Genomic DNA, 20035 nt, shown 5'->3' on the forward strand with positions numbered 1-20035 from the left:
ACTAAATACTTTTTTGCCCCACTGTACATACGATGCTATCCTCGACATGCTGTCAACCCATCACGTCATCTACATGTCTGTACTACTACTCAGACAGTTTGTAGAAGTGAAGTTGCTCTGGCTCCAGGCCCGGACTGGCCATCGGGAGGACCGGGAGGTTTGCCGATGGCCTGGACTGCTAAGTGGCCTGCTGGCCTGAGGATTCTTTTTTTTATGTATGGTGAACGCAACGCTGCGCAAATGTGGGTCTGACTCTGCCTCACAGAGACAGATCATACACTAAAGCCCTCGATTGGTCTCTGTGTGTCATTCAAGCTCGGGAGGGTGTGTGTTAGTGTGTTTCGCGAGCGAGCGAGAGAGAAAGCGCGCGCACCGGTTACGTGTATTGTTGTTGTTAGCATCTGGTGCTAGCTAGCTGCGCTAACGGATATAATGAGCTGTCAACAGGGTGGAGGAGAGTCCTCTGCTGTCAGACTGAGAGACTGATAACTACAGCTCAGGTGAGGTAAAGGACTCTGAGTGTTTAGATAGTTAACTTAGTCTAAGTTCTCTGTGGGTCTCAAACGGTTTGGTCACCCTTTGTGTAAACACATATTTCCATTTGAAGGGGGAGTGATTAGTAAAATATGCATGAATAATAATAAAAAAACGTGAAAAAAGGTAAGATACACTTTTAAAACTTGTTGAGAGCTAGTCTTTGCTTCTGCCTCAAAGAGGAGCAGGGGGGAGAGGAGGGAGAGGGGGAGACAGGAGAGGCTGGTTCAGGAGCACAGACACACTCACAACTATAAATGAACCAAAAACAAATAAATAAACAAGTTTCAATGTTTTTCATATTGGAAATGGTATGTTATTGGTTATGGCCATGTTCTTATGATGTTATGATTATTTAAATGTATACAGTTCTGTTTCATATGGGTGTAGTCTCTTTATTTCCCCCTCAAAGTGCACCAGATTGATGCATTTAAGTTCAACATTTAAAACTAAATCTTACTGGGGGAGCAAGCCCCCAGACCCCCCTATAGGATTTGAGGTCCGCCCCCACTTAAAATATGTTCACATGAATAGGTTCCTAAATAGATTTGCATTTTTTTTTAAATAGTAACCCATCTCCATATGTTTATTTTGGGTAGTAGATTTAGAGGGCTATCACTAAGGGCGGCAACGCTGTAAATATTGACAAATAAATCCAACAAAATGGCACAAAAAGCTGGTAGCGGCCTGGCTGGGTGTATAATTCCCGGCCTGAGTTATTGTCCCAGTCCGGCCCTGTCTGGCTCTATCTTGCACAATTTTTTGGCGAAGTTTAAAAACATTATAGACCATTGCCTGTGGATTTGGATTTCATTTTAAAGTGAACATACAAAACAAAAATCAGCGCGATGGAAACAGAACCTTTATTAAATGAAAACAGACACACGATCAGCTTCAGTGATCAATACTAATCTGCCTTTTTGTGCTCGATCACGTATTGCTGACTCAGCAGCCGGACTAACATGCGGGGTTTGAGGCTTTCTCCTTCAGCCGTCAGCTTCTCCAGCAGCTCCAGCTTCTCTGTGATCACTCTCCAGTCACACAGTCGCTTCACCTGACACAGAGAACACATCATCCTTTAGTTTATTTAGTGTAATAGGTTTGTGTGCATGTAAATGGTCTGCAAAGCCTAAAATCCCTTTGTTCCCTCAAGTGGGAGTTTCCTTTATTTGAACAAATCACCATCGGCTGGCAGAGAACTCTCTGCTCCATAGTTTCTCTTGGACTTAAAAACACACTGTACATTTTATATTTATATATAAATATTTAATATTCCATCCCTCACTTACTTATGTGTATATAATAAATTGCTTTATATCTTGTTGTTGTTCATTTGTAAATTCAACATGTATATTTTCTACTTTCTTGTTTATTTCTAGTCTTTTAATTTGTATTGTACAATGCCTTGTCTTTTTATGCTGCTGCAACACAAACATTTCCAAATTGGGATCAATAAAGTACTTCTTATCTTAAATACAAAGATGTCTACCTGCAGGCTGATGTATTGTGAATGTTCGTACTCCTGCCGGCTGCCGTCACAGAGCTGCAGCACTTCCTTCATCGTCCTGCATGAACACAGCTCCTCAGTATATTCTCTTCAGATATGATCACATGTATCTCCTCTAATCACAGCTCCTTCACCTCTGAACCAGTGGATTGCACTCTAAGTCGACGCGCTGCAGCAGGAAGCCCTGCAGCTGGTCTGAGGAAACCCCAGAGCTCTGCAGCATCCTGCAGGCCTCCACCCGCAGCTCGGCCTCCCTCTCAGTCTCCACGCAGTGCATCAGAGCCTCCTGTACGTCTGGGGAGGATAAACCCAACGCACCCATCGCTGCAACAGCAACAACAACAACAACACAAGGTTATTAGTTCACTTGTGTCACTTTTACTCATGTTAAGTGTCCTGTAAACCAACCTGTGGTACAGAGGTGGGAAGTAGTGGAGTACAAATACTTTGTTACTGTACTTAAAGAGCAACTTCCAGGTTAAAGACACCTGTGAATAAATGTGTAGGAAAATGATGAATACACTAGATTTTCCAAAAAAATACACTACAGTGACATCTGGATTTGTTTTTTTAAGAAATGTTCACTTCCGCATAAAAAAGCCTCGGCACGTGACCTCCCGCGTGTGACGTAACACGGGGGACACAAGGGGGAGAGCGGCCGGTGTAACGTATTAATAAACATGGATCCCAATGCTAGTTTCGACACAGAACACAGAAGAAGTTGAACATGAATATTCGAATGCATATGACGGACCACAACCTTAGCCTGCTAGGCGTCCAAGAGACCAGGAGCAGCCAAGGATTAGAAGAAATAACGGCCATCGGAGAGAAATGGAGCTTTGGTGTGAGGAGAACCAGTGGAGAACTGGGCAGCTATCTTGGTGAGTGACCGGCGTTAGCTACAGTTAATGTTAGCTAACGTCACATCACAACATTGTAAAGTTAGCTGTAGCATTGATAATATAGTAACGTTACTGGCAGGACTGTTGATACTGATCCATAACAGAAACTAATGCGCAAGTATCAGCCGTATCTCGCGTTACCTAATGCAACTCCACACTACGGTGCTGTGTACCGGAGGGGAGACGCGAGATACGGCTGATACTTGACGATCTGGCGGAGAAAGGTTGTGGAGCCTCCGTTGATATGCCGTTGTAAATGGCTTGATGGAAAGCAGGTGTGTAGTCGGGCAGGGTGAACAGCTGATTGCAGCAGGTGAGTGGAGGTTGAGCCGGGAGCCAGGAGTGACAGCCACCACGCACACACAAACAACACAGACAGGGGGAAACAAACAAACACAAAGGAGACGGCTGGAGCAGTACAGCCACCACAGCCTTACCTAATGCAACTCCACACTACGTCTTACCGTGCCATGTACCGGAGGGGAGAGAGAGAGAGCAGCGAAGGGGGGGGGGAGGAGAGAGAAGTAATACGGTTTCCTGATAAAGCTGTGGAGAGTATGTGCTGCAGGGAGGTGGATGCACAACGCACCCAGAAAAGAACGCTAGCTCCGATCCTTTTCCCGTGAGGGAAACTGGACTCGATGTCCCGACAGGCTGGTATATTTGTGCAACCTGCACAAAATGGTGAAATGCAATGTAAAACTACCAAAAAATACCAGCTCCTTAAAACACAACCGCTCAACTCAACGCAACTCTACTATACCCGCGCTCAGAGAGCGGAGATGTTTCCCCTTTGTGATGTACATTAATATGACGCGTTTGACGTTTTACCTTAAAAAAAGCCGTTTTTAAGAGCAGAGCTCAAAATTGCTCCTTTCCCTCTGAATTCCTGCCCTTATGTCTCGTAAAACATATCAAATCCTGCATTCACTTTTTTAATTGTAATTTTTGAGCAAGTTTGAGCATAAATGTAGAAAAAACAAAACCTGCAAGATGCTCTTTCTGTTATCAGTACTTTACAACACTACTTATTTTTCTGCCGACTTTTTACTTTGACTTCTTACATGTTGAACACAAATACCTGTACTTTCTACTTCTTACATGTTGAACTCAAATACCTGTACTTTCTACTTCTTACATGTTGAACTCAAATACCTGTACTTTCTACTTCTTACATGTTGAACACAAATACCTGTACTTTCTACTTCTTACATGTTGAACCCAAATACCTGTACTTTGTACTTCTTACATGTTGAACTCAAATACCTGTACTTTCTACTTCTTACATGTTGAACTCAAATACCTGTACTTTCTACTTCTTACATGTTGAACTCAAATACCTGTACTTTCTACTTCTTACATGTTGAACACAAATACCTGTACTTTCTACTTCTTACATGTTGAACCCAAATACCTGTACTTTCTACTTCTTACATGTTGAACCCAAATACCTGTACTTTCTACTTCTTACATGTTGAACTCAAATACCTGTACTTTCTACTTCTTACATGTTGAACACAAATACCTGTACTTTCTACTTCTCACATGTTGAACTCAAATACCTGTACTTTCTACTTCTTACATGTTGAACACAAATACCTGTACTTTCTACTTCTTACATGTTGAACACAAATACCTGTACTTTCTACTTCTTACATGTTGAACCCAAATACCTGTACTTTCTACTTCTCACATGTTGAACCCAAATACCTGTACTTTCTACTTCTCACATGTTGAACACAAATACCTGTACTTTCTACTTCTTACATGTTGAACCCAAATACCTGTACTTTCTACTTCTTACATGTTGAACTCAAATACCTGTACTTTCTACTTCTTACATGTTGAACTCAAATACCTGTACTTTCTACTTCTTACATGTTGAACTCAAATACCTGTACTTTCTACTTCTTACATGTTGAACACAAATACCTGTACTTTCTACTTCTTACATGTTGAACCCAAATACCTGTACTTTCTACTTCTCACATGTTGAACCCAAATACCTGTACTTTCTACTTCTCACATGTTGAACACAAATACCTGTACTTTCTACTTCTCACATGTTGAACCCAAATACCTGTACTTTCTACTTCTTACATGTTGAACCCAAATACCTGTACTTTCTACTTCTTACATGTTGAACTCAAATACCTGTACTTTCTACTTCTTACATGTTGAACCCAAATACCTGTACTTTCTACTTCTTACATGTTGAACCCAAATACCTGTACTTTCTACTTCTTACATGTTGAACACAAATACCTGTACTTTCTACTTCTTACATGTTGAACACAAATACCTGTACTTTCTACTTCTTACATGTTGAACTCAAATACCTGTACTTTCTACTTCTCACATGTTGAACTCAAATACCTGTACTTTCTACTTCTTACATGTTGAACACAAATACCTGTACTTTCTACTTCTTACATGTTGAACACAAATACCTGTACTTTCTACTTCTTACATGTTGAACTCAAATACCTGTACTTTCTACTTCTCACATGTTGAACTCAAATACCTGTACTTTCTACTTCTCACATGTTGAACTCAAATACCTGTACTATCTACTTCTCTCATTTTCCAAACAGGCTGGTTCCTTTAGTCTGAATGTGTGTTTGGTGGCGTGATCATTATTATTTAGAGTCATTGCGTGCCTATTGATTTGAACACGATCCGTGTATCCATCATTTCCTGGTCTTCTCTAAAGAAGAGGGACCAATGAAAAAGTTGTCATGTTGCCGTTGTTCACCATGGAAACATTCATTAGCTAACAATGACATTATTGTTCTATTAATATAAAGGGAGGTCAGGTACTCTTTAAAACAGCTGCTAGTTATGGGTACTTTTTACTTAAAGGTGGGGTAGGTAATTCCCTTCAGATACACTTTGTTATATTCCATGGAATGCTCTTAACATCCTGATAGCAATTAATATATTAAATGCTTTGACAATAAATCCATACAAAATATCATCTGTGGAAGCCGTAGCGCTGTAAAAAGCACGACCAATCATTGCGTTCGTGTGTGTTGGAGGAGGGGCTCTGTAAGGAAGGAGCAGATTTTTTCTGGCTGTGTATTTTCAAATTCTAGTGCACTCGAGCTGGTTTCTCCAAAATTACATACCCTACCTTTAAGTACATTTCAAAGCCTCTTTACTTTGACTTGAGTAAAGAAGTTTAGTCAGTACTTCTACTTTTACCAGAGTATTTTTAAACACGAGTATCTGTACTTCTACTTGAGTAAAGGATGTGTGTACTTTTGCCATCTCTGCTGTGTTATAAGAGTCAGCTTATTAGATCATTGACACCTTCTCAGTTAAACAATAATGTGATTCCTCCTGTCTCTTTGTGTTACCTCTGATGGCTGACAGTCGAACCTCTGGAGCTGCATCGTGTTCCACCAGCTGCAGCAGACAACTCACCACCTATAAACCAAAAACATATTTCAATTTTATTTTTCATATTCTCCACACACACTCCGGCTGATATCACACCAGAGATTATAATACATACTCCTCCTCCTCTCTTACCATCTCCTCCTTCAGCTGCAGAGATGCAGTCGCTGACTCAATAGATGCTCACAGGTTATTTAATTGACAATTATTTTGTTGTTACATTTCTGAGTCTCATCAGCCACTTTGTCAAGAGAACAAACCTTTATCAAGTCATTAAGTATTTCATGATTTCATAACATCGCCTGTAGTTCTGTTTGGTAGTTTGAACTGCAGTCGTAAACTTCTGGTATTTCTCATTTAGCAGCACCGTATGTTGTCATTGAACAGTTTAACCTGGCCTGTATAAAAGAGAGGAAGCTTGAGTTATCATCTGGGCAGACTTTATATTTAAGGTTAATATAGACTGTTAGTTTCCACCTGTCTCATTTAAGGTCCCGCCCTCCCCGGTCTTTCCTGTCTCACTTAGTGTTCAGCTCCTCCCGTTGGTTGTCTCAGATAGCCTTAAAGGTTACCTATTATGCAACATCCTCTTCCTCATGTCTCTTCTACATCAACATGTGTCCCCTCTTCTTCATGTCTCTTCTACATCAACATGTGTCCCCTCTTCTTCATGTCTCTTCTACATCAACATGTGTCCCCTCTTCTTCATGTCTCTTCTACATCAACATGTGTCCCCTCTTCTTCATGTCTCTTCTACATCAACATGTGTCCCCTCTTCTCCATGTCTCTTCTACATCAACATGTGTCCCCTCTTCTTCATGTCTCTTCTACATCAACATGTGTCCCCTCTTCTTCATGTCTCTTCTACATCAACATGTGTCTCCTCTTCTTCATGTCTCTTCTACATCAACATGTGTCCCCTCTTCTTCATGTCTCTTCTACATCAACATGTGTCCCCTCTTCTTCATGTCTCTTCTACATCAACATGTGTCCCCTCTTCTTCATGTCTCTTCTACATCAACATGTGTCCCCTCTTCTTCATGTCTCTTCTACATCAACATGTGTCCCCTCTTCTTCATGTCTCTTCTACATCAACATGTCTCCCCTCTTCTTCATGCCTCTTCTACATCAACATGTGTCTCCTCTTCTTCATGTCTCTTCTACATCAACATGTGTCCCCTCTTCCTCATGTCTCTTCTACATCAACATGTGTCCCCTCTTCTCCATGTCTCTTCTACATCAACATGTGTCCCCTCTTCTTCATGTCTCTTCTACATAAACATGTGTCCCCTCTTCTTCATGTCTCTTCTAAATCAACATGTGTCCCCTCTTCTTCATGTCTCTTCTACATCAACATGTGTCCTCTCTTCTTCATGTCTCTTCTACATCAACATGTGTCCCCTCTTCTTCATGTCTCTTCTACATCAACATGTGTCCCCTCTTCTTCATGTCTCTCCTACATCAACATGCGTCCCCTCTTCTTCATGTCTCTTCTACATCAACATGTGTCCCCTCTTCTTCATGTCTCTTCTACATCAACATGTGTCCCCTCTTCTTCCTGTCTCTTCTACATCAACATGTGTCCCCTCTTCTCCATGTCTCTTCTACATCAACATGTGTCCCCTCTTCTTCATGTCTCTTCTACATCAACATGTGTCCCCTCTTCTTCATGTCTCTTCTACATCAACATGTGTCCCCTCTGTGGAAAGAGACTCTTAAAGTTTCAGTAACAAAGATTCTCTCTCTTTTTGATCCATTTCTATAAAAACCTGTCTGAAAATGAACTGATCAGATGTTGGCCACTTTATGATGTCATAACGATGTTTTGTCTTGTGTAACCATTAGCCAATCAGCAACCAAGGTAACCCCCCCCCCACCTTATCACCTGAATCTCCTCCTAGAGCACCATTGAGTTCTCTGTAACCAAATGTCTCAGAGGGGCGTGGGGAGGGGCTCCTTATTTTCATCTAAAGTAACAGACAGAGAATCAGCACTTTGGAAACAGGGCTGAAACAGAGGGGATTATGGGTAATGCTGCAATGATCTGTTTGGTGTTTCAGCCAATCAGAGACAGGCTCTGGATACATCTGAGACCTGTGATATATTGATGAAAGACAGTATGATAATAGAGGACCTTTAAGGTTAATATGAACTGTTCTCATTTAAGGTCCCGCCCTCCCCGGTCTCCCCTATGCAGTCTCACTTAGTGTTCAGCTGCTCCCATTGGTTATCTCAGAGAGCCTTAATATAATAAATACTCGTCCTCCTCTCTTACCCTCTCCTCCCTCAGCTGCATAGATGCAGCCGTCAGACAGGCTTGTTTCCTGAGGGCAGTGAACTCATCACTCAGGCAGCGAATCACAGGCTCCAGCAGCGTCTCTGTCTTTATCTTCAGATGGCAGATCACATCCAGAGCCTCCATCCGGCCCCGGAGACCCCGACCCTCCTCCAGCTTCGACCTGCAACAAATCATCAATGTGCAATACATACACATGTATATTATTAATGTCTCAACACTGTGATATGTTACTTATGTCTCTTGCTGCTGCTAGTTGTTAGCCATTGATGTGTTACTAATGTGGGTTCTTCTTCTCTCTATTTAATAATAGACCTGGCTGCTAAATCCTTAGAACTGTTACAAGGTTTGTATGTTGTAACTTGCTGCTGTTAAATACCAACCACCTATGTGCAATATGTGCTAGATGTGTAATATATATAGATGCCGTTAATAACTGTGTAATATATACCTGGCTGCTAAATCCTAAGAACTGTTAAAGGATATGTATTTTTTAAAACTATGTAACTTTTTATTTTTTTATTATATTTTTTTTAGTACTTTTTTTTAATGCATGTCACATATTTAACATATGTAACATTAAGCCGTCTGTGGCTCTTTTTCCTGCTGTAACAACGCACATCTCCCCTCCGTGGGACTAATAAAGAAATTCAGATTTTGCACTCTGCTTGTTTTATGCACCTCTTTGTGTTCCTTTTGTGTCTCGTTCAGATTATTCTGCCTCTTTAATGTTGTTTCTCTTTTCTGATTGATTTGTGTCTCCATGCCCGCTGCCTCTTGTTATACGTAGGCCTGCGGTGCTGATGAGCGTTTACCACAGCACCTTAGCTCAGCGTGAACCTGCTGAGTCCTCCCCAGCTTCATCAGCGTCTCCGCGGCAGCGCGGCGGACCGGGTTGCTGTGGTCGTTCAACATCAGGTGGAGCAGCTTCTGCACCACGTCCTGTAACACAGCAGAGACAGAGTGACAGCCAGAGCCTGGGAGGAGGAGGAGGAGGCAGCAGCGAGCTGATTTCTTTCTTATCCTCTGACCTTGTTAATGGGCCCTTTGAGGCAGCAGAGCGTGTTGCAGGACACCAGTCTGGTTCTCCACTCAGAGCTGTTCAGCTGCTCCGCCAACAGTGAGCGGACAAGAGTCTGGAAGAAACAACGGGGGACGGGTTAGAGGACTCAGTGGAAGATAAACAGTTTCTTTGTTTTTAACTTGTTTAACCAATCATGTCCTCAGAACACACCAAAGTGTTTAATATAACATAATGTTCTAAGTGTGTAATTAAACCATCAGCTGCACACAAAGCTTTACTATTCAGACAGCCAGCTAAGAGATACACCAACACATCAGTGTGTTTACATGCTGATGTTCAGACAGTGGATTTCTTATGTCATGTAAAAAAGCAATCTGGTTTCTGTTGGATCAAAGAAATCAGGAGTTCTATGCTGTGATTTCATGCAACAGGTTTTCAAATAGCAACACGTAGGTCTCTGCTGTGCACGTGGTCTCAGATTATAACCTGGTTTCTCTGAGAGCAGCTAAACACACTGACTTTAACTCTGTGTGTCTGACCGTCTGGCTGCTGAGGGAGCTGAGCAGAGGAACCACCAGCTGGGCATCGAGGGGTGGATCCGGATCCTCCTGCTGATCCTCCGGCTGATCAGCCTCACAGAGTCGTGCTATCAGTCTCTGGATGACTCTGTGATGCTGATCTCCACCGTGAGCTGAACACTGTGCAGCCAGCCAGCCGTCAGCACCTGCAGCATCTGAGACACAAGACCAGGTGGTTAAAGGAAGCCCAATGTGCTTAAACCAAGTCAGTACTGAGAGATAAATGCAGTGAAGGACAACTTATTACAATATATCAGCTGAAACAGTTTGTGAGGCAAATGAACATCGCATGAATCTTTCTGTACCGAAATGTGACATAAACCACACAATCTTGACCAAATAATCTAGTTAACAAAAATATCCTGATATTAACTTCAAACTAGAGATGATTCGATCACGTGATCGGGGATCGGAGCCGATCACGTGATTTTCAAAAGATCGGAATCGGGAGAAAAAAATCGGGGATCTGTTTTTTTTTTTTTTGTACTATTCAATGTTACAAAACAAAAATGACCATGTTCAAGTCTTAAAGTCATCCTGAGGCCTTAGTTTTGGTTTCAAATGACACAACATCATGTATGTGTTGCTTCTTTGGGGCTTGTTTTCATAGACCTGCTTATTTCTCTCAAATCTGGCAACAGAGTAGGCGCAGTGTCTAATTGTAGCAGTAAGCTAACGAGTACTGAAAGCTTTATTTTGTTTTGATCCAATGCTGCACAACTGATCCAATGCTGCTGTGAAAGAAAGAAGCGATATCCATGTTGGATAGAATATCCAATTTAAATTAAAAAAATAACCTTAACGGACAACTTGAATACTTTTTTTCTTTTTTTTCTCTTAATGCATTGCATAAAGATCAGATCGGGAAAAATCGGTATCGGCAAATTGTCAAACTCAAATGATCGGAATCGGATCGGGAGCAAAAAAAGGTGATCGGGACATCCCTACTTCAAAGTATTTATAAAGTGATGCAAGTTGTTGTGAGTCAGTAGCCCTGGCTCTAACATTGCACTATTTGATGTATACAAAAACATAGACTGTAAATAAAGATGGGTGAAGCATTTCCACTACCTCGCACTCTAACACCTGGATACGAGCACGGCCATTTGGAGCAAGAGTGCACAGTATTGTCGTGGACATTTGAGTAAAAGGTACGTCGGCTGCATTAATGGAGAGTTGTGTTCAGGCAGAAAACAGTCACACAGTCTTTATGCAGTGTTGAACCTGTTGGTGGTCTGCTAACAGCCGTGGAGTTGCGGTCCTCTGGGACACTCAGGTCTGTTTTCAGGCTCTCTGTGGAAAAAATATATCTCCTTTTGAACAACAACGTAACGGACATACGTAATCTGTCATAGTCTTTTATTACAACCTTTCTTAAGGAAACACTTTGAAAGCTCTTGAGGGATGAGGTCCATTTATCTTATGTTATTAACACATCATTAATTCCCTGTTGCCTATACTTACTGTTGGGGTGTGTGGCCATCTTCTCTGAGCCACTCAGCCTCTGCAGGTTCTTTTGGTATTTTAACATCTGATTCAAGAAGTTCTGGTCCTGGTTTCTATGTGTCGCCATGTGAGCAGGTTTGTCCTTTTTAGCTGCTGTCGGCCTGGTTCTACTCTGGGACTCCTGCACCATATATACCGTCTGCTGCTGAAGAAGTGCCTGATCCCCAGACTTCTCTAAAGGAAGTAAACCTGTGAATCTCCCTGGAGGCCTCGGAGCCGGTCGACACAGATTCCTCTCTTTTGTTTTCCTCGGTTTCAGGACTCCACTGGGCTTGAATAGCTGCTGGAAGTCGGCCTGGTTGTAGGAGGTTTTGCCTGATGTTAGGTCTTCCAGTGTGTCCGGGGAGAAACTGAGGCCAGTGGCAGCTTCAGTGATCAGTTTCTGGAAGAGACGCTGAGATCTCTTCAGCTGGATGGAGCCACGACAGGAATCCATTACACCTGATCCAGATCCACAGAGACGGAACATGGTATGATCTTTAGATGATCACTGTGTGCTGATTACTAGGGAAATAAGGATGTAATGATGATTGTTTCAGATCTTGTACTTGAGCAAAAGTAGAAGTACTCAGATCTTGTACTTGAGTAAAAGTAGAAGTACTCAGATCTTGTACTTGAGTAAAAGTAGAAGTATTCAGATCTTGTACTTGAGTAAAAGTAGAAGTACTCAGATCTTGTACTTGAGTAAAAGTAGAAGTACTCAGATCTTGTACTTGAGTCAAAGTAGAAGTACTCAGATCTTGTACTTGAGTAAAAGTAGAAGTACCAGAGTGTAGGAATACTCTGTTACAGTAAAAGTCCTGCATTCAAAATTTTCTTCAAGTAAAAGTAGAAAACTGTTATCATCAAAATATAGTGAAAGTAGCGACAGTAAAAGTAGTCATTGTGCAGATTGGTCCATTTCAGAATAATATATATGATATGTTTTATAATGATTGATCATGAAAGTGTTCTCAAAGCTGGTAAAGGTGCAGCTAGTCTGAATGACTTTGTATACTGCAGGGTAGCTGGTGGATTTACTCCAGGTGTAACTAAAGTCTGATTTAACACTTGATTATATTTCACATCATTCATCCACATCTGAGAAGTAACTAAAGGTATTAAATACACGTAGTGGAGTAAAAGTACACCATTTACCTCAGAACTGTAGTGGGGTAGTAGAAGTAGAAAGTAGCGTACAAATACTCAAGTAAAGTTGTTCCTCAAAATTGTACTTGCATCAAACATTGACACATTACAATACTAAAAGCTATTCCACGTATCAAAACAGGGAGAAATAATAACCATAACAATATAATATTGTGAAAATAAAATTGCATAACGAGTACTTTTACATATTGTACATTTAGCTGATAATACTTCTGTAGTTTGTTATTCTGAAATGGGTCGGATTGTAGGCCTACTTTAATTTATCCTGATTTTTACTTTTAGTTAAGTCGTATTTTTTTAAATCCGGACTTAAATACTTTGTGGAGTATTTTAAGACCAAAGTATTTATATTTATACTTAAGTAAAGAGCACTGTTTCCCAGAGGATACATCTTCCTGCTTTAGTTGATTCGAGCAAAGACTGCAAACCAACTTCCGGAAAACTTAAATACACGTTTTCCTTGTTTTTGTTTAAGTCCTTACTTTTTAAACGAGTCGCCATTTTGAAACTTCGCTTCATCCCTACCTTCCCCGAGGAGAGTTTATTTTTGAAGATTTCAGTCAGTTCTGACTGACAGTGATGAGTGTCAGGGGAGAATATATCAGAAACAACTGAGGCCTTCAAGTAGAACAAAAACAATCCCAGGTAACCAAGAAACTAACGAAATACAAACCAGATTTACCTGGTTACTACGGGACAGACCAAAGTCGTTATAGCAACAGCTGCAATGGCTGAGTAGAATACACAACAGTTACCATTAAAATATCAGATTGACAGTAAATATATATATATATATATATAAATAAACATGCATATCTAATACAATTATACACTATTTACTCTTATTTATCGGGCTGTGATTGGGGGTGATTTAGCTTGAGCCCTCCAAGTGCTTACGGCTATATCACTACTAATAAAGAAACAATTTAACCCAGTACAATTCGAATTTATAATATGCATTTACACTATAGTAGTCCATAGTATAAATATACACACTGTTTTGCTCGCATTCGTGTCCCCCATACGCTGTGTATTTTACATGATATATACTTTATAGATAGATAGGCTATATCGCCTACTTTATTAATCCCAAATTGGGAAATTCTAAATTAAGGATAACAGTAGTTAATGAAATAAAGCTCGTTGGTGTGTTTATTCAATGCCGAATTATGCAGTTTACACTCTGGATTAAGAAAGCACTGTTTTAGTATGTGTGGCGTTGAGAACTTTTTATAAAAAAGAGAAACAAATGTAAAAAGTGAGATTTTATTAATGGACTTTGGTTTGGCGATTTCCGACCACACAGTATTACTGCATGTTTTGTGGATGTATTACTGTTGAAACAATGCATAATTAACTACATTTGAATATCTTAGGTTGCTTCTTTTGTTTTATACAGTATTTTGTGTTTTTTGTTGCATGTTCTTCAGACCACACCAGAGACAGCATCTCCTTTCTGCCCAGACACTGGTCTCAGGCTGACACCTGGTGGTGAGTTTGTGAAACTGCATTGGCATTTTTTTATTTATTATTGTAAACAGGAAGTAGCAGAAAGCAGGAACCAAACTATAACATTTTAGGGTTTATTCACTTAAATAAAAGTCAGATCAGTTGTACAAACATGTTTTGGGAATGTTTTCAGGAACCTTGTTAGTTAAACTGTAAATGTGTACATATTTCCTGTCTGTATGTGTTTCAGTGTACTCCATTCAAGGCAGATGTTGCCATGCAGACCAAAGACCTCTTCCTATTCCCTTCTAAAGCCTCTAAAAGAATGAAGCTGTGCTACAACATGATCCAATACATGAAGCTTCAGCTGTATCCTCCACATTGTTCCTTCTTCTTCTTCTACTCCTGCTTGATTTCTTTACACACAGCTTCTGTTTTCAGGCTTGTTTAAACTTTCTGGTTGTGAATTCTCCCAAACTGTGTCTCTCTTTCCGCTCAGGCTTGATCTAGCAGCAGCTCAGCAGCTTCAGGAGTCCAATGCCTGACGCCTGGAGCTGAAATCCTCCGTCTGTGTGGATCAGAGGAGGTTGTTGCTGCCGTGACCGTCTGAGTGGAAGAACAGAAGACATGTGGGTGTCCGTGTGCCTCCCCCACCCCCGTCTGCCTCTGTGGAATGAATGGAGGAGGAGGAGGGGTGAGGAGATCTGGCTGTGTGACATAAAAGCGCTCTGCATAAAGTTCCCATTAGCCCTAGCAGTTCCACAACAGGTCAGACTGGACCTAACGTGGGTCAGACCCGGTCCCGAGGATTCTTTTAAGGTACCAGACTCACAGCATTAGCATTCAGACCTCCGCATGCTGTGTTTTCTGCCCTTTTAAAGCCATTTAAAGCCAGTGTTTTGCTCTTTTTCAGCTGTATGTGTTCTGCTACCTCAAGACAAGGGTCTTCATGCTCAGAGACCTATATTAACCCTCAGATACAGGTTATTACTGTGTTACTACGGTAGCACATATAATAAAATTGGAACGATACAGAGAAGATTAGCATGGCTACAGAAATGGCTACTGCCCATTCTTCTCTGTGAAAGCAGGGGGGCAAGGAGAGGAAAGTGGGTCCGCGGAGCAGAAGGTCCAGGGTTCGATTCCCAGCTGTGGCAGAGCTGTCTCAGCCAGCACTGACTGACACATATGACTCTAAAACAGGGGCTTTTGGTAAATGATGATTGTAATAAACTACAAAGAGTGTAGTATCTGTAAAGTGCTGTGAGATAACATCTGAATCAATAAAACGGATTTGATTTAAGAAAGGTTTGTAGTACAGAGCTGTATTATGATGCATGTTATAATTTATATATATATATATATATATATATGTGTGTGTATCCTCTCATCATCAAAATTATAAATATGCGCAAGGATAACACGCAAATTCGTGAAGCGTTCTATATTGCCATATTTTATCATATTTTAATGATTTTATATGATTTTTCAAAGATTTGGTTTAGGCGACACAGCGCCGCCCTGGCCGCTGGTGGTATTGCAGCTGCAGAGTGGAGCCTCTCGCGGCCGTTACTGTGTTCAAAACTTTCCCTTCAATCTCTTTATCTCTTAAAACTATAACAAGACCTGATCAAATATGGACTTCAGTGTCCTCGGGTGTAGATCTAAGTGTCTCCTTTAGACTCAAAGGTTGAGGTTCACGTTTCTGCTCGCAAACTTCACTTAATCTTGTTATTTCTTACATGTATTTATTTAAGTGTGTTGCTTAAAAAAAATCGTGTACACATCTACTCGGAAAGGTAAAGCTAGGACTCTATTTTCTATTTTCGAAACCATTAATTAGTTTCGCCTTCAAGCTGATATCTTAAAAGTGTGCGGTCAACACGAGTTCCCATATTCCCCACAGCATTGAACGCAGCACCTGTCTGCAGTGTTACAGACAGACATACATCACGACCACCTCTCAACGTGCAGCACTGGGATTCACCGGGTTCTTACGTTAGATTAATTAACGGTAAATTAACGGACTGTCGCCGGTATGACCACCGAGGAGACGAACGTGGATCTGAAGGAGGTGGAGACCAAAGATGATGCTGAGCCGAAAGAGAAGGAGGAGGCTGAGGATTGCGCTCCGGTCGCCGCGGATGCTGATGCGACGGAGGCCGATGTGAGTGAAGCGGATCTGGACCAGGAGGAGCAGGAGAAGCTACCGATGACCGGGGGAGAAGGAGAGGGACACCAGGCCGTGGAGGCACCTTCTGCCGGGGGAGCAGAACCGGGAGCCGCGGGTGAGAAGAACGGCTCCGTGAAGCTGAAGATCCCCGAGGAGGAGCCGGAGGAGGTGAAGTTCACCGGGCTGACTAAAGAAGAGCTGATGAGGGTGGCTGGCACTCCGGGGTGAGCAGGCCCCTCACACACACAATGAATGAATCAGTTGGCCTACATACAGGCAGAGTTGGACAATAAAGCAGCCTTAAACACACCTCTACCATCCATACAAACATTTATATCGTAAAAAACTGATGTATACAGTATGTTTTATTATATATTCATATGTTGGTTAATATGGCGGCATTAACTAAGTGAAAGTCTGAATCCTTTATCTCGTCTTATTTTGAGGCTTTACTATTAGAATACCTGTTATTGGAGGGGAGGTGTGTGTGTGTGTGTGTGTGTGTGTGTGTGTGTGTGTGTGTGTGTGTGTGTGTGTGTGTGTGTGTGTGTGTGTGTGTGTGTGTGTGTGTGTGTGTGTGTGTGTGTGTGTGTGTGTGTGTGTGTGTGTGTGTGGCCTAGCATTACTATACTTGTGGGGACCTAAATCTGTTTACAGTACAGTCACGTGTGGGGACTCGCCTCCCTTATGGGGACAAAATGGAGGTCCCCATAAGGGGAATCATTCATTTTAGGGTGAAGACTTGGTTAGGGTTAGGCATGTGTTGGTTATGGTTAAGGTTAGGATAAGTCTCCAGGAAATGCATGTAAGTCAATGTAATGTCCCCTGAAGTGATGTATACATTGTGTGTGTGTGTGTGTGTGTGTGTGTGTGTGTGTGTGTGTGTGTGTGTGTGTGTGTGTGTGTGTGTGTGTGTGTGTGTGTGTGTGTGTGATGGTTCTGATGCTCCTTTGGATCCTCAGCTGGGTGCGGACCCGCTGGGCGCTGCTGGTGGTCTTCTGGCTGGGCTGGCTGGGCATGCTGGGTGGAGCCGTGCTCATCGTGCTGCAGGCGCCGCGCTGCAGAGACCTGCCCGCCATCAACTGGTGGAACGAGGGTCCGCTGTACCAGGTGGGAGACATCCAGGCCTTCAGCGACACCCGGGACCTGAAGGGTGAGGAGGAGCGAGAGGTTCATTCTGGGAGACACTGAGACAGTTTGGTTTTCAAAGTCCCCTAAAGGTCCCCTATGATACTGTTTTTCATCAATATATCCCAGGTCTCAGATATATCCAGAGTCTGTCTCTGATTGGCTGAAACACCAAACAGATCATTGCAGCATTACCCATAATCCCCTCTGTTTCAGCCCTGTTTCCAAAGTGCTGATTCTCTGTCTGTTACTTTAGATGAAAATAAGGAGCCCCTCCCCACGCCCCTCTGAGAGACATTTGGTTACAAAGAACTCAATGGAGCTCTAGGAGGAGATTCAGGTGATAAGGGGGGGGGGGGGGGTACCTTGGTTGCTGATTGGCTAATGGTTACACAAGACAAAACATCGTTATGACATCATAAAGTGGCCAAAATCTGATCAGCTCATTTTCAGACAGGTTTTTATAGAAATGGATCAAAAAGAGAGAGAATCTTTGTTCCTGAAACTTTCAGAGTCTCTTTCCACAGAGGGGACACATGTTGATGTAGAAGAGACATGGAGAAGAGGGGACACATGTTGATGTAGAAGAGACATGGAGAAGAGGGGACACATGTTGATGTAGAAGAGACATGAAGAAGAGAGGACACATGTTGATGTAGAAGAGACATGGAGAAGAGGGGACACATGTTGATGTAGAAGAGACATGAAGAAGAGAGGACACATGTTGATGTAGAAGAGACATGAAGAAGAGGGGACACATGTTGATGTAGAAGAGACATGAAGAAGAGGGGACACATGTTGATGTAGAAGAGACATGAAGAAGAGGGGACACATGTTGATGTAGAAGAGACATGAAGAAGAGGGGACACATGTTGATGTAGAAGAGACATGGAGAAGAGGGGACACATGTTGATGTAGAAGAGACATGAAGAAGAGGGGACACATGTTGATGTAGAAGAGACATGAAGAAGAGGGGACACATGTTGATGTAGAAGAGACATGGAGAAGAGGGGACACATGTTGATGTAGAAGAGACATGAAGAAGAGAGGACACATGTTGATGTAGAAGAGACATGAAGAAGAGGGGACACATGTTGATGTAGATGAGACATGAAGAAGAGGGGACACATGTTGATGTAGAAGAGACATGAAGAAGAGGGGACACATGTTGATGTAGAAGAGACATGAAGAAGAGGGGACACATGTTGATGTAGAAGAGACATGAAGAAGAGGGGATACATGTTGATGTAGAAGAGACATGAAGAAGAGGGGACACATGTTGATGTAGATGAGACATGAAGAAGAGGGGACACATGTTGATGTAGAAGAGACATGAAGAAGAGGGGACACATGTTGATGTAGAAGAGACATGAAGAAGAGGGGACACATGTTGATGTAGATGAGACATGAAGAAGAGGGGACACATGTTGATGTAGAAGAGACATGAAGAAGAGGGGATACATTTTGATGTAGAAGAGACATGAAGAAGAGGGGACACATGTTGATGTAGAAGAGACATGAAGAAGAGGGGATACATGTTGATGTAGAAGAGACATGAAGAAGAGGGGACACATGTTGATGTAGAAGAGACATGAAGAAGAGGGGATACATGTTGATGTAGAAGAGACATGAAGAAGAGGGGACACATGTTGATGTAGAAGAGACATGAAGAAGAGGGGACACATGTTGATGTAGAAGAGACATGAAGAAGAGGGGACACATGTTGATGTAGAAGAGACATGAAGAAGAGGGGACACATGTTGATGTAGAAGAGACATGAAGAAGAGGATTTTATATAATAGGTGACCTTTAATATAAGATAATAAGACATTTGTCTCCCCACCCCCCCCCCCACCCCCCCTCAGGCGTGGAGCAGAAGATCAGCAGTCTGTCTCAGCTGAAGGTCCGGGGGCTGGTGCTCGGGCCGGTCCACGTCGCTCCGGCTGACGATGCCATGAGTCTGAGGTTCGAAGAGGTTTCCTCTGAGGCCGGGAGCCTGGAGCAGTTCAAGAGCCTCGTGCAGGCCGCGCACAAGAAGGGTGAGAACTATCAGGGGTCAGACTGTAAAGAGGGGTGAGAACTATCAGGGGTCAGGCTGTAAAGAGGGGTGAGAACTATCAGGGGTCAGACTGTAAAGAGGGGTGAGAACTATCAGGGGTCAGGCTGTAAAGAGGGGTGAGAACTATCAGGGGTCAGGCTGTAAAGAGGGGTGAGAACTATCAGGGGTCAGGCTGTAAAGAGGGGTGAGAACTATCAGGGGTCAGGCTGTAAAGAGGGGTGAGAACTATCAGGGGTCAGACTGTAAAGAGGGGTGAGAACTATCAGGGGTCAGGCTGTAAAGAGGGGTGAGAACTATCAGGGGTCAGGCTGTAAAGAGGGGTGAGAACTAT

At 42.4% G+C, this 20035-nt stretch overlaps 2 protein-coding genes and 2 long non-coding RNA genes across 5 annotated transcripts; 3 read left to right on the top strand and 1 right to left on the bottom strand.

Moving 5' to 3' along the window:
- The first annotated feature begins 246 nt into the window (after positions 1-246).
- LOC307046951 lies at positions 247-8769 on the top strand. Its single transcript, XR_013810299.1, has 3 exons — positions 247-500; positions 2167-2395; positions 8633-8769. It is a non-coding gene; the product is annotated as an uncharacterized lncRNA (long non-coding RNA).
- On the bottom strand, positions 1380-13511 carry heatr4 (HEAT repeat containing 4). The gene is made up of 11 exons (XM_079693616.1): positions 13421-13511; positions 11705-12187; positions 11465-11533; positions 10202-10395; positions 9670-9774; positions 9462-9580; positions 8618-8801; positions 6303-6372; positions 2176-2365; positions 2024-2099; positions 1380-1588 (listed from the first exon to the last, which is right to left on the bottom strand). Exons 2-11 carry the CDS (start codon positions 12180-12182, stop codon positions 1442-1444), a joined length of 1632 nt encoding a protein of 543 aa, XP_079549742.1. The 5' UTR covers positions 12183-12187; positions 13421-13511; the 3' UTR covers positions 1380-1441.
- On the top strand, positions 12082-15635 carry LOC307046945. Of its 2 annotated transcripts, none has more exons than XR_013810291.1 (3): positions 12082-12216; positions 14326-14386; positions 14844-15635. It is a non-coding gene; the product is annotated as an uncharacterized lncRNA (long non-coding RNA). The 2 variants fall into 2 exon arrangements; XR_013810292.1 differs by lacking the exon at positions 12082-12216 and adding an exon at positions 12960-13540.
- A 556-nt stretch (positions 15636-16191) lies between these two features.
- LOC307045994 (amino acid transporter heavy chain SLC3A2-like) lies at positions 16192-20028 on the top strand. Its single transcript, XM_079692081.1, has 3 exons — positions 16192-16741; positions 17480-17670; positions 19511-20028. The coding sequence occupies exons 1-3, from the start codon at positions 16383-16385 to the stop codon at positions 19720-19722; spliced, it is 762 nt and encodes a 253-aa protein (XP_079548207.1). The 5' UTR covers positions 16192-16382; the 3' UTR covers positions 19723-20028.
- The last annotated feature ends 7 nt before the right edge of the window (positions 20029-20035 follow it).

The sequence above is a fragment of the Notothenia rossii genome (assembly GCF_949606895.1).
Source record: "Notothenia rossii genome assembly, chromosome: 7".
Taxonomy (NCBI): domain Eukaryota; kingdom Metazoa; phylum Chordata; class Actinopteri; order Perciformes; family Nototheniidae; genus Notothenia; species Notothenia rossii.

Bases quoted from the DNA above. Each gene is read 5' to 3' on its own strand.
- LOC307045994 (XM_079692081.1), top strand. From the start codon at position 16,383: ATGACCACCGAGGAGACGAACGTGGATCTGAAGGAGGTGGAGACCAAA. The intron at 16,742-17,479 runs GTGAGCAGGCCC...TTGGATCCTCAG, and splicing joins AGGGTGGCTGGCACTCCGGG to CTGGGTGCGGACCCGCTGGG. The intron at 17,671-19,510 runs GTGAGGAGGAGC...ACCCCCCCTCAG, and splicing joins CGACACCCGGGACCTGAAGG to GCGTGGAGCAGAAGATCAGC.
- heatr4 (XM_079693616.1), bottom strand. From the start codon at position 12,182: ATGGATTCCTGTCGTGGCTCCATCCAGCTGAAGAGATCTCAGCGTCTC. The intron at 11,534-11,704 runs GTAAGTATAGGC...TTTTTTCCACAG, and splicing joins GATGGCCACACACCCCAACA to AGAGCCTGAAAACAGACCTG. The intron at 8,802-9,461 runs GTGCTGTGGTAA...GATTTGTTGCAG, and splicing joins CAGGTTCACGCTGAGCTAAG to GTCGAAGCTGGAGGAGGGTC.